General features: G+C 52.9%; 2 protein-coding genes across 3 annotated transcripts; both read left to right on the top strand.

Annotated features, from left to right (window-relative positions):
* The first annotated feature begins 211 nt into the window (after window positions 1-211).
* On the top strand, window positions 212-5,796 carry kat2a (K(lysine) acetyltransferase 2A). Its single transcript, XM_049744452.2, has 17 exons — window positions 212-607; window positions 870-993; window positions 1,415-1,560; window positions 1,649-1,738; window positions 1,816-2,189; window positions 2,420-2,526; window positions 2,706-2,804; window positions 2,874-3,010; window positions 3,080-3,288; window positions 3,488-3,614; window positions 3,679-3,789; window positions 3,869-4,012; window positions 4,096-4,210; window positions 4,297-4,333; window positions 4,508-4,571; window positions 4,651-4,735; window positions 4,857-5,796. Exons 1-17 carry the CDS (start codon window positions 368-370, stop codon window positions 5,048-5,050), a joined length of 2,403 nt encoding a protein of 800 aa, XP_049600409.1. The 5' UTR covers window positions 212-367; the 3' UTR covers window positions 5,051-5,796.
* A 36-nt stretch (window positions 5,797-5,832) lies between these two features.
* On the top strand, window positions 5,833-9,574 carry dhx58 (DEXH (Asp-Glu-X-His) box polypeptide 58). 2 transcript variants are annotated; one of them, XM_049744454.1, is made up of 12 exons: window positions 5,833-5,969; window positions 6,121-6,416; window positions 6,575-6,779; window positions 6,901-7,091; window positions 7,151-7,264; window positions 7,344-7,476; window positions 7,659-7,838; window positions 7,912-8,150; window positions 8,262-8,573; window positions 8,698-8,897; window positions 8,965-9,064; window positions 9,251-9,574. In XM_049744454.1, the coding sequence occupies exons 2-12, from the start codon at window positions 6,240-6,242 to the stop codon at window positions 9,434-9,436; spliced, it is 2,037 nt and encodes a 678-aa protein (XP_049600411.1). In that variant the 5' UTR covers window positions 5,833-5,969; window positions 6,121-6,239; the 3' UTR covers window positions 9,437-9,574. The 2 variants fall into 2 exon arrangements, 1 of the variants encoding a protein (XP_049600411.1); XR_007486683.2 differs by lacking the exon at window positions 9,251-9,574 and having other exon boundaries at window positions 5,948-6,416; window positions 8,648-8,897.
* The last annotated feature ends 2,292 nt before the right edge of the window (window positions 9,575-11,866 follow it).

The raw sequence follows: 11,866 nt of genomic DNA, 5'->3' as shown, positions 1-11,866 counted from the left end.
AAAAAACGACACGTTGCCTTCAGGGTACCTGAAAACCTAGCGGATTGTGCTAAATGACATTTTGTACTCTGACGTCTCATTGCAAATCTCTCGAACTTGAGTACGTCAATAATATTGCATTTTTCCACGGACGCGCTTATTGGTCACCGTTGAAGGAATTCGAGTATACATCAGTGACATCGGGTTTAGTTATTAGTCTTGTTTGTTCTTTTCTTTTAAGAGAGGGGAGAATCACAGTGAACAGTAGTCAATAGGAATAATGTTCCGTCCTTTTCTCAGCCAGCTGTTTGTCAATGTTCCTACCGTCCCCAAACGCAGCACATGAGCTCACCGGAAAGCGAAGAAGTAGAAGAGGAAAGCGTTTGAAATGTCGGACCCGGCGGTGCAGGGCCTGCAACCCCGGCTTCTCCAGGCCCAGTCGGCTGCAGGCTCGACTGGGTCTGGCGCTGCCGCCGCCGCCGTCGCGACTGGCTCCGGTTCAGGGAACAGCGACCCGGCCAGGCCTGGGCTGAGCCAGCAGCAACGCGCCAGCCAGAAGAAAGCCCAAGTTCGAGCCTTTCCACGGGCGAAGAAACTCGAGAAACTTGGGGTTTTCTCCGCCTGCAAGGTAGTTAGCTCGCCAATTAGCATGGCTGGCTAAAGTTCAAAACAAAGCACTCCGCTGGAATGACTGCATTTATTCTATTTGGGCGAGGTCATAAACACCTAGATAGCTACAAGAGCTAATGTTAACTTTCCCGCGTCGCTCGCTACTTAGCTGCCTAATGAAGGTTCGCTTCAAGGCACCGAACCACAACAAAGTCGATCGATGTACGTATTCCATCCACATGGCGTTCTTTCTATTCTCTGCTATGTGTGTTCGTGTTCAGGCCAGTGACACATGCAAATGCAACGGATGGAAGAACCCGAAACCTCCCACGGCACCCCGTGTCGACCTGCAGCAACATGCCGCCAGCCTGAGCGAGCCGTGCCGCAGTTGTGGACATGCCCTGGGTCGGTACCTACCGACTCACCCAATACGGATGGACGGACGGACGGAAGGGGTGGGGTGGGGTGGGGTGTCCCAAAAGTCATTATCAACTTCAACTGTCTTTCAGGTGTCACTCGAACAAACTTGAGCCCATCACAATTTCAGAGTTTAGGTTTGACAGCGTTTATAGACATTGCCTTGCCAATTGTCATCGGAGCAGCGTTGCAAAATCACCACTTGGCAACAAGTGAAGTTCACCAACCAAGCGGCCTCCTATCTTGTCTGTCCGAATGATACGTGAAACGAAATGTTCAAGTGTAGCATCATTTTGTAGCGGCCTCACTGATAAGGCAAAGACAAACAAAAAGTGAACATTTCAAAAAGATCGGACTCGGCATTCTCGGCTTCGAGATGACTACATCAAGGTTCATTTGCGTCTTGCAGCCGATCACGTGTCTCACCTGGAGAACGTGTCCGAGGACGAGATCAACAGGCTGCTCGGAATGGTGGTGGATGTGGAGAACCTCTTTATGTCCGTGCACAAGGAGGAGGACACGGACACCAAGCAGGTCTACTTCTACCTGTTCAAGGTGAGCGCAGGCAGGCACGCACGCACGCACGCACGCATTCAAGCCATGTCCACACAAAGTGTGTCATAACACGGTCTCTCGTTGGTAGCTGCTGAGGAAATCCATCCTGCAGATGAGCCAGCCAGTGGTGGAAGGATCACTGGGCAGTCCGCCCTTTGAAAAACCCAACATCGAGCAGGTGAATGGCCAATGTCATGTCATATTCAAAACAAAAAGCGAAAATGACAGACATTTTTGCCATCGTCCTCTCCGAAGGGCGTGTTGAACTTTGTGCAGTACAAATTCAGCCACCTGGCGCCCAAGGAGCGCCAGACCATGTTCGAGCTGTCCAAGATGTTCCTGCTGTGCCTCAACTACTGGAAGCTGGAGACGCCCACGCAGTACCGGCAGCGCACGCAAAAGGACGACGGCACGGCCTACAAGGTGGACTACACGCGCTGGCTGTGCTACTGCCACGTGCCGCAGAGCAACGACAGCCTGCCGCGCTACGAGACCACGCACGTCTTCGGGCGCAGCCTGCTCAAGTCCATCTTCACCGTCACGCGCCGCCAGCTCCTGGAGAAGTTCCGCGTGGAAAAGGACAAGCTGCTGCCTGAGAAGCGCACGCTCATCTTGACGCACTTTCCCAAGTAAGCCTCGCCCGACCGACCGACGATTGCCACTTTTAGGGCTGACCGTAAAACGAGTCGTCCAAGTTCAAGCGTGCGTCAAACGGATCGATTCACTTCAAGCGGACTGACCGTGGCTCCATTTGTGGCAATGCTGATTACTCGGCCAATCTTCTCCTTCAACCTGAAGATATCGGCCTCCGGAACTAGTTTGCACACTTTGCTAAAGGGATTGCATCCGTTGCGGACAGGTTTCTCTCTATGCTGGAGGAGGAAATCTACGGGGAAAACTCTCCCATCTGGGAGGCCGACTTCACCGTGCCTGCCGCCGACGGGACGCAGCTGGGACATCAGACGGGTGAGAGGGAGGGAGGGAGGGAGGGAGGGAGGGAGGGAGGGAGGGAGGGAGGGAGGGAGGGAGGGCCGACGGACGGACGGACGGACGACATTTTCCATTTTTACTTCTCACGTGTGTCATTAAAACATTAAAGATGAATCCATAGCATAATATCTAAAAATGCGAGCGTGGTTGTGCAGTGATCAGCCCGGCGGCGGCGTCCTGCTCGTCCGCCCTCTCCAAGGCTCTGAGCGCCGCCGGTTCGTCTCTGGATGCGTCGGGTTCCGAGCTCATTCCAGGTTAGCGTCTCGGATTTGCGCGGGGTGCTGCCCAAAATCCTCGCAATGACCCGCTCTTCCTCTTTTCAGGCGAGAAGCGTAAACTCCCCGAGGCGCTGACGCTGGAGGACGCAAAGCGCATCCGGGTGATGGGCGACATTCCAATGGAGCTGGTCAACGAGGTCATGATGACCATCACCGACCCCGCCGCCATGTTGGGCCCCGAGGTGGTGATATTTCCATTTGATCACGGCTAGTGTCGGAACAGAAGCCACGGGACACGTTTCCATTTGCAGACCAACCTGCTGACGCCCAACGCGGCCCGTGACGAGACAGCCCGTCTGGAGGAGCGTCGCGGCATCATCGAGTTCCACGTGATCGGCAACTCGCTGTCCCAAAAGTCCAACAAGAAGATCCTGATGTGGCTGGTGGGCCTGCAGAATGTCTTCTCGCACCAGTTACCTCGCATGCCCAAAGAGTACATCACGCGCCTCGTCTTTGACCCGTAAGATCCCTCCTCTGGGCTGGGCTGGGCTGGGCTGGGCTGGGCTGGGCTAGTCTGGGCTGGGCTAGTCTGGGCTGGGCTAGTCTGGGCTGGGCTGGGCTAGTCTGGGCTGGGCTGGGCTAGTCTGGGCTGGTCCGGTCCGCCACTGGCGAGCGCGCCTCGCAAGTTTTCCTTTGTTTTTCTTTGTTTCAACCAAAAGGAAGCACAAGACTTTAGCCCTGATCAAAGACGGCCGCGTCATCGGGGGCATCTGTTTTAGGATGTTTCCCACCCAGGGCTTCACAGAGATCGTCTTCTGCGCCGTCACCTCCAACGAGCAAGTGAAGGTACGCGAGGCCGGCGGCTTTATCTGAACAAGACTCCAACTCAAATGTGCTCTCCCTCGGTCAGGGCTACGGCACACACTTGATGAACCACCTGAAGGAGTACCACATCAAGCACAACATCCTCTACTTCCTCACCTACGCCGACGAGTACGCAATTGGCTACTTCAAAAAGCAGGTGAGCTCTCGCTCTCGCTTTCTCTGCTCGACTTTTTTGTTTTGGTTCCTTTCCATCGAATCGGACCTGGTTCTGGCAGGGATTTTCCAAAGACATCAAAGTGCCCAAGAGCCGCTACCTGGGCTACATTAAAGATTACGAGGGAGCCACGCTGATGGAGTGTGAGCTGAACCCCAGGATCCCCTACACGGAGCTGTCGCACATCATCAAGAGGCAGAAAGAGGTTAGCCGTCTCATTGGACGCGCACGCGCAGTCGCTAACGGTTACGTAGCGTCGCCCCTCCAACTGCCTCCCCTCCCCGTCAGATCATCAAGAAGCTGATCGAGAGGAAGCAGAGTCAGATCAGGAAGGTCTACCCGGGCCTCACCTGCTTCAAGGAGGGCGTGCGACAGATCCCCGTGGAGAGCATTCCCGGCATACGTGAGCGTCGCCGGCCGGCCGGCGTCTCGGCAGCGCCGCAATATTAGCCAAAGTGTGCTCAAGTTGTTTTCTTTATTGTCCCCAAGGAGAAACAGGCTGGAAGCCAAGCATCAAGGAGAAAGTGTAAGTGGCAATGAGTGGAGCGCATGCCTTTCCGATCTGTAATATGGAACGCAATTGGACTTTGTGCCAACAAACTCAGCCTTTGGTCGTGCAAAATGGACATTGCAGTCAAATAGGAAATGGAAATCCTTGATTTCCTTGATCCACATTTGATGACTTGCTTTTGTTGAATAGGAAAGAAGTGAAGGACCCCGATGTATTGTACAATATGCTCAAGAACCTACTGGCCCAAATAAAGGTAGCTACCCTAAGCGCATACTTGGAGTAGCCGGCTTTCACCGCTTTTGGCTGCACGCAAACATTTGTGACATTTTTAGACTCACCCTGACGCTTGGCCCTTCATGGAACCCGTCAAGAAGTCGGAAGCGCCCGATTACTACGAGATCATCCGCTTTCCCATCGGTATGCCGCCGCTCGTTCCGTGTCATCTTTCCAAATAGTATCTATCACCCGAGCTTATTTGAAAGCCATTACTCACTTACATTCCTTCTTTCTTTCTTTGCTTTTTCTATGATCTGCGCAGACCTGAAGACCATGACGGAGCGCCTGAAGAATCGCTACTACGTGACCAAGAAGCTGTTCATCGCCGACCTGCAGCGCATCATCACCAACTGCCGCGAGTACAACCCGCCCGACAGCGAGTATTGCAAGTCGGCCAACACGCTCGAAAAGTTCTTCTACTTCAAGCTCAAAGACGGTGGCCTCATCGAAAAATGAACATGGTTTTGTGGTGGTGGTGGTGGTGGTGGTGTTGCTGCTGCTGCTGCTGCTGCTGCTGCTGCTGCTGCTGCTGCTGCTGCTGCTGCTGCTGCTGCTGCTGGGTTTGTTTGTTGTTTTGTTTTTTTACTTTTTTGCGCAGGACTCCAATGCGGCAAAACGCAGTACCAAAGTTCTACACCAGAAACCCACTTTATTTCAAAAAAAGAGTCAAACGTCATTCCACATGTCGCCAAAAACTGGACCTCGGGGACTTGAAAGCCGCCGCGCTGCCTTTGGTTACTGACACACTTGAAGCCTCCCTACTGCGCTTATTATTTTGTTGTACATAAGAAATGTATTTAAAAAAAGAAAAACAAGAGCACGAAAGCAAACACGCGTTCCAATGAACGTTTTAGGTCTCGTTCGTCATAGTGAATGAAGGCATTTGAGCTCCTTTGTGCGGTTCCATCGAGATCTGAGCTTAAAACAGACAGACATTTGCTGTACTTCTGTCTTCAAAAAAAAGTGCATTCATTGGGTTCTATGGAAGAATTTGCTGTCTTCATATACATCCAGCAAAAAAGCAGCTTTTTTACTTGAACCGTCAAGTGTTGCGTTTCCGTGACGTTGTGGCAGAAGTAAGAAGCACATCAAGGAACAAGGACAGACAAGCTATCTAGCCCCGCCCCCAAGCGCTGGCATGCCTGCCATTTGCCGTCACTATAGTCCTGTTCATGACAATAAAGAATTTTTGTGCTAAGTCATCTTTAGTCGTCAAGTGTAGCAAGCGAGCTCACTGGACTTCCTCTCGACTGGGTTTCACGTCGTCATGTCCCACGCGAGGAGGAGGAGGAGGAGCAAGCACGCCAATGCGTCTGCAAATGGTTGCATGCGACTTGTCAACATTCATACTTTCTTCTCCATCTTTTTGCTAAAGGTTTGGCTGCAGCACTATTTGGAAGCCGTCTAGCACGCTAGCTACAGCGTGTCATAACTGTATTCTAATAACTTAACGTATTGCGATCGTGTCGTTCCTCCTGAGCCCCGCCCCGCTCCGAGTACTCGGGTTTACTTTCGTTTTCCTGTAGGTCAGCTGATCGCTTTGGTGAGTTTCGTCGAGCTGAGCCGAGACGGCTGGGTCCTTGACATTCGGCTCTCTGAACACAAGTTAGTTGAAGTCAAGTTCCTTTTCGCCACCTGTTCCGGGATGGCAGATGTCATTCTTCACGGGTACCAGGAGGAGGTGGTCCAAAGGGCTCTTCAGGGGGAGAACATCATCGTGTGGCTGCCAACGGGAGCGGGGAAGACGCGAGCCGCCGTCTACGTGGCCCGCAAGCACTTGGAAAGGACGCCTGGGGCCAAGGTGGTGGTCCTGGTCCATACGGTAAGGATCATCAAATGTATTCATTTGAACTACATTCCATCCATCCATCCATCCATCCATCCATGCGTTTTGTTAAGCGCTTGTCATCGCCAAATGATCAAAACGGACTGAGCCCACTCCGGTTGTCAGTGTTGCTTTGACTCACACCCGACTCACAGGTGCACCTGGTTGAGCAGCACTATAGCAAGGAGTTCCACCCATTCTTGGGGCACGCCTACAAAGTGACAGCAGTGAGCAGCGACAGCCACGAAAAGGATTTCCTGGGCGCCGTGCTGCGTGACCGCGACCTTCTCGTGTGCACGGCGCAGATCCTCCTGAATGCCCTGGACAGCGACGAGGAAGACAAACACGTGGAGCTCTCGGGTAGGTTGATGCGAGAACCCGAGTGAGCGAGCGAGCGAGCGAGCGAGCGAACGGCGGGTGATGTTGCCGTCAACACGCGCGCTCGGGTGATGTTGCCGTCAACACGCTCGCTCACTCGCAGACATCACCCTGCTCGTGGTGGACGAGTGTCACCGCACTGTCAAGAAGACGGTGTATAACAAGATCATGAGGCTCTACCTGGAGAAGAAGATGAGCGGCGACGGACGGCTGCCGCAGGTCCTCGGCCTCACGGCGTCGCTGGGGTCGGGAGGAGCCAAAAGTCCGGAGAAGGCCGTGCAACATGTCCTGCAGGTACAAACGCTTCCGTACATTTGGATGGCGTGGATTTACCATGATCACGTGTGTATCAGATGTGCGCCAACTTGGACTGCGCCATCGCTTGCGCCCAAAACTGCATTGACGAGCTCAACGGAAAAATAGCCAGGCCTCTTCAAACCTTTGATATAGTGGACAAAAGACAGGAGGTACGGACGCACGCACGCACGCACGCCCGCCCGCCACTATTTTGCTCCAAGCATCTAAGCAGACTGACTGCGCGTTTAGGATCCATTTGGTGCGCACGTGAAGCGGATGATGCAAGCTATCCACGCTTTCATGGAGCCTCCCGAGGACGTCACCCTCCGAGAGTTTGGCACGCAGGAGTACGAGAGCGACGTGGTGGCACTGCAGAAGAGAGGTCATTTGACTTGTAGCTCAGCTGGAAGAAATGTTCAAACTTTTGGTTGAACTTCCACAGCAAGCGGAATGTAAACGCAAGAAAAATACACTTCCAAGTCCAACGTCGTCCCATTGCAATTTGCGAGTCCAGATTTGATTGTGATTGCACTTGAGCTGATGCCAACGGCGGGCGGATTGCAGGCGTGAAGGAGCGCGACAGGCGACTGCAACAATGCGCCGTCCATCTGCGGCACTACAACGACGCGCTGCTGATCCACGACACGCTGCTGATGGAGGACGCGCTGACTTCTCTCAAGGACTTCTACGCAGAGACCACGATCGTGGATGACATCGACCGCTTTCTGGTCAAGCTTTTCCAAGGTGGCTGCTTCTCTTTGAAAAACTGGCCATTTTTCGGGGGCTGCAATTCCAACACGGGTTACTCGGCCCGCAGACAACCAAGCCGGGCTGCTGACCGTGGCTCGCGACACACGTTACGCAAATCCCAAAATGGAGCAGCTGGAGAGCGTCCTGCTGAGGCACTTTTCTCCCAACGCCGAGTCCAGAGGAATCATCTTCAGCAAGACCCGCCGGAGCACGCAGGCACTACACCGATGGGCGCTCGCCAAAGACACACTGCGCTCGGCCGGCATTAAGCCCGCCGCCGTCACCGGCGGCGCCGGCATGACGCAGGTGAGCCGGCTAGCGTCGTAGGTAACCAAAACAATTGAGCCGAGCGCACAGCAGAGACGCCAGCGACGCTGTCTCTCAACCCGCTCAGATCAACTGTCACTTTTCCCGCAGCACGATCGCAACGAAACCATCCGCAACTTCCGCCTGGGCTCCGTCAACCTCCTGATCGCCACCAGCGTGGCCGAACAGGGCCTGGACATCACCGAGTGCAACCTGGTGGTGCGCTACGGCCTGCTGACCAACGAGGTTGCCCAGCAGCAGGCGCGCGGTCGCGCCCGCGCCCAAGTCAGCCACTACTCGCTGGTGGCCCAGCGCGGCGGGCCCGAGGAGCGACGCGAGCACCTCAACACTTACCTGGAGGGCCTCACCGCCGCTGCCGTCGGCACCATTCGCCAGATGAGCCCGCCAGAGTTCAGGGCCAAGGTGAGTGAGCCTGCCAGGCCAAAGAGAACCCACCCTATTTTTGGGACTTCTATCACCTATCTTGAAATGATTAGACCAAAACCAAGAAGAGTAGCGCTCAGACTGGCAACCAAACCCGCTCCAGATCGCCCAGCTCCAGCAGCACGCTCGGGTGGCAGAGATGCGCACGAAGGAGAAGGAGAAAGAGAAGGGCGGCGGCGGCGGCGGCTACTCGGCCGCCCAAGTCCAGCTGCTGTGCGCCAACTGCTTGACGGCTGTGGCGCGAGGAAGCGACATCCAGTTGCTGGACAAAACGCATTACGTCAACGTCAACCCGCAATTCAGGTCAGCTGGCGTCCGTCCACGTGCGGCCGATCGACCACTGATGTCTGACACCGGTCTCCGGTCTCAGGAGTCGCTACAACGAGGGCCTTCCGGTCTGTCTGGACAAGACGTTTGAGGACTGGGAACCAGGCTGCATCATCACGTGCAACAACGGCAATTGCAACAAGGTATCGGTCGACTTTGCCTTGACTTTTACATGTCGCAATAATGGTCAGGCAAGGATCAAGAATAGAAGCTTACTACCACCGTAGGTTCTCGACAAATAATTCATCGGGTCGTTTCCAGATGGGGGGGGGGGGGGGAACCCATTGTTGCGTCGCGAGTGTCCCATTATGCATTGCGTTGCGTTGCAGCGGTGGGGCTACAAGCTTAAGTACCACAAGCTGGCGCTGCTGCCCAACTTGGCCATCAAGCACTTTGCCCTGGAGACCCCCGGCGGCAGGACCACGGTCAAGAAGTGGAAGGACGTCCCGTTCGCCGTGGAGCACTTCACCTTCAGCGAGTACTGCCGTCGACACGCCGCTCACCTTCTGGACTGAGCTCATTTTCGCAACAATATGTTGCCGTCCCTTTTTCCAAACAAAAACACATTGAATGAAATGTGCAATTTGAATGTATTTTTAATTCTAGTGTATCTGTTTGCGTGCGTGATTAAATGTAACCGTTTTTTCTCCTCACCTTCATGACTTTTGAGGCACGTGATGTCTTCAGGTACCACGAGAGGGCAGCGTTGTGTCGGGTTCATTTTTCACACTAGCAAGCAAACGTGGACCTAAAATCAAAACAATAGCTTTGAAATGATGTGAGTTCCACGATCACATCACTAATGTGCTCATGCGTTGCCCGGCTGGCTGGCTGGCTGGCTGGCTGACTGAACAAACCACGACTAATTGATCAATCCATGAACAATCATCAAGGCATTTTTTTGGACAAAGACAAAAATGCATGCTACCAAGCCTGACTTGTTGGGAAGGAGGCGGAAACTGATGATTGACTGTGATCCGACTCAGCGTCTCTAATCAACGCTGATGATTTCCTTTTGCACATGCAGAGCACGCTGATTGCAATTAGGTGGAGGCAACGCCATTGCCATTCATGTATGCGACGCGTATTCATGAATGTCTCCAGGAAAAGAATACAGTACTATGTTCTGTCCCACTTCTTCTACAGAATATTCTTGCTGATTTTCAACACTACAACTCTATCATAGTACGTGTTCCTATTTTTAGTATTCCTTTTTGAACACCGATAGAGTGATGGCAGTGTTTTGGGTTGGCATAGGTGTCTTTTGGATTTTTAGCAATGACACTTTCTATATATGTTTTGTGTCACTATTTTGAATCCCGTTCTTATCAACTTTTCAAGGATTCGAAGATGAAAGCTCACAATGATTTATGAAACTATAAATGTGTGCGTATGTGTGTGTGCGCGCTTATGGTTATTTTGTTTGCACAGTCAAAGGCCTTTGGCGCACTCTTCTGGCACAGTGGCAGGAAATTGAAGGAAGGCAGAGAGTGCAAGGATGTGTTTGGTTGGCTGGTTGGCTGGCTGGCTGGCTGGCTGGCTGGCTGGCGGAAATGAATGAATGAATGTTAACTTATATCGTCTGAACACAAATCATGTCACAAGTTCATGGCGGAATCAAAACAACTTTTTCTCAGTCAGCACCATATAGTAGGTCTATTTTGACGTTTGAGCTCACAAGCAAGTCCTCGCCCGAAGCCAAAGTTGTCTTTTTTTTCATTGTTATCCTGCCTCCATTCACTTGTCAAGGTTATCAAATGTTTCAATTTGGACTCTGAATAGCTGGACAGTTGAAAGCACAAAGTCACTGCTCTCATCCTCGCTCACTTCTTTTCTCCTGCAGTCCATGACATCAGTGTTGGAAATGCCCCAAAAAAAAAAAAAATGACATTAGCCAGCTCGGACCTATTGCTCGATGAGTTCTTAAAAGAGGTTCCAAATTGAAGGAATGATTTGGAAGCTAGCAACAAGCAACACGTCGGCAACATTCCACCCAGCTCCCCTTTTTGTCGGTCGGCCCTTTTGTCTTTGTTCCCACGCAGCCAACGTCAATCGACTCTTTCTGGAAAGAGCGTTCGTTCGTTCGCTCGCTCGCTCGCAGATGGCTTTTTAAGTCTCTGACGCAGTGGGTTGCCGTGGCGACCAGGCCGACGCACGCGCTCGACTGTTGAGAGTGCCGTGAGTGCCGTGCGTGGGAGACGGCCCGTGGACAATTTGCGTGACCGCTGGCCGAGAACGGCACAATGATATAGCGTACACAGGTACTTTGCAATCCAATTGCAGTGGGGGAAACATACCATCCTATATGGTCTGCTCGGATTCACGTTGAAGCCATCTATTCCATAGGTATGGGCAAATCCAATCCGTCTTTAGACCACTTTGCCCATTGATTGGGTTGCGAGCGGCTTGCGTTAGCGGTGACGCCCGGCGTGCACTAAGCTGTCTTGGCATCCGTAAGCAGAGCTGTCAGCACCCAAAGGGCACCCGCATAACCCGACGGGGGGCAGGTGCGCTCGGCCTCGGATACCGTACCTCCTGCCAAGCTTTAACGTCCTGACCTTTAGTCTCTCCACGTGAATCAGAGCATGTTGATCAAATAACACGTCAATTCAAGCTTGGTAGTAGGTTGTGTTAACAACAACAACAACGCTGATTCTTTTGGAACGTTTAAGACGGCGAGGAGGGATGGGGGGGTTATGTTTCAGGAGCCCGCATTCTATTTTTACGAGCAAGGCCAGCCCAGCCTAGCCCAGCCCAGCCCAGCGCGTTTTGCACCGAGGAGGTTGAACGCGAGGCCAAAAAGTAGTTGTTGCCTCTCGTGGGTGACAATGTCGTTGGTCCGTGTATACCTCCCGCAAGGAGCCAGCCACTCTATTTTCAGGTTTGTTTGGCTTTTCCATCAGTCCACATGATGGGCATTGAGCTAGTGTTTATTTTCTGCAATT

This window comes from Syngnathus scovelli, chromosome 16 (genome assembly GCF_024217435.2).
Source record: "Syngnathus scovelli strain Florida chromosome 16, RoL_Ssco_1.2, whole genome shotgun sequence".
NCBI classification, from domain to species: Eukaryota; Metazoa; Chordata; class Actinopteri; order Syngnathiformes; family Syngnathidae; genus Syngnathus; species Syngnathus scovelli.
The sequence above is the reverse complement of the archived record's forward strand: the minus strand, read 5'-3'. Positions and strand labels throughout refer to the sequence as shown.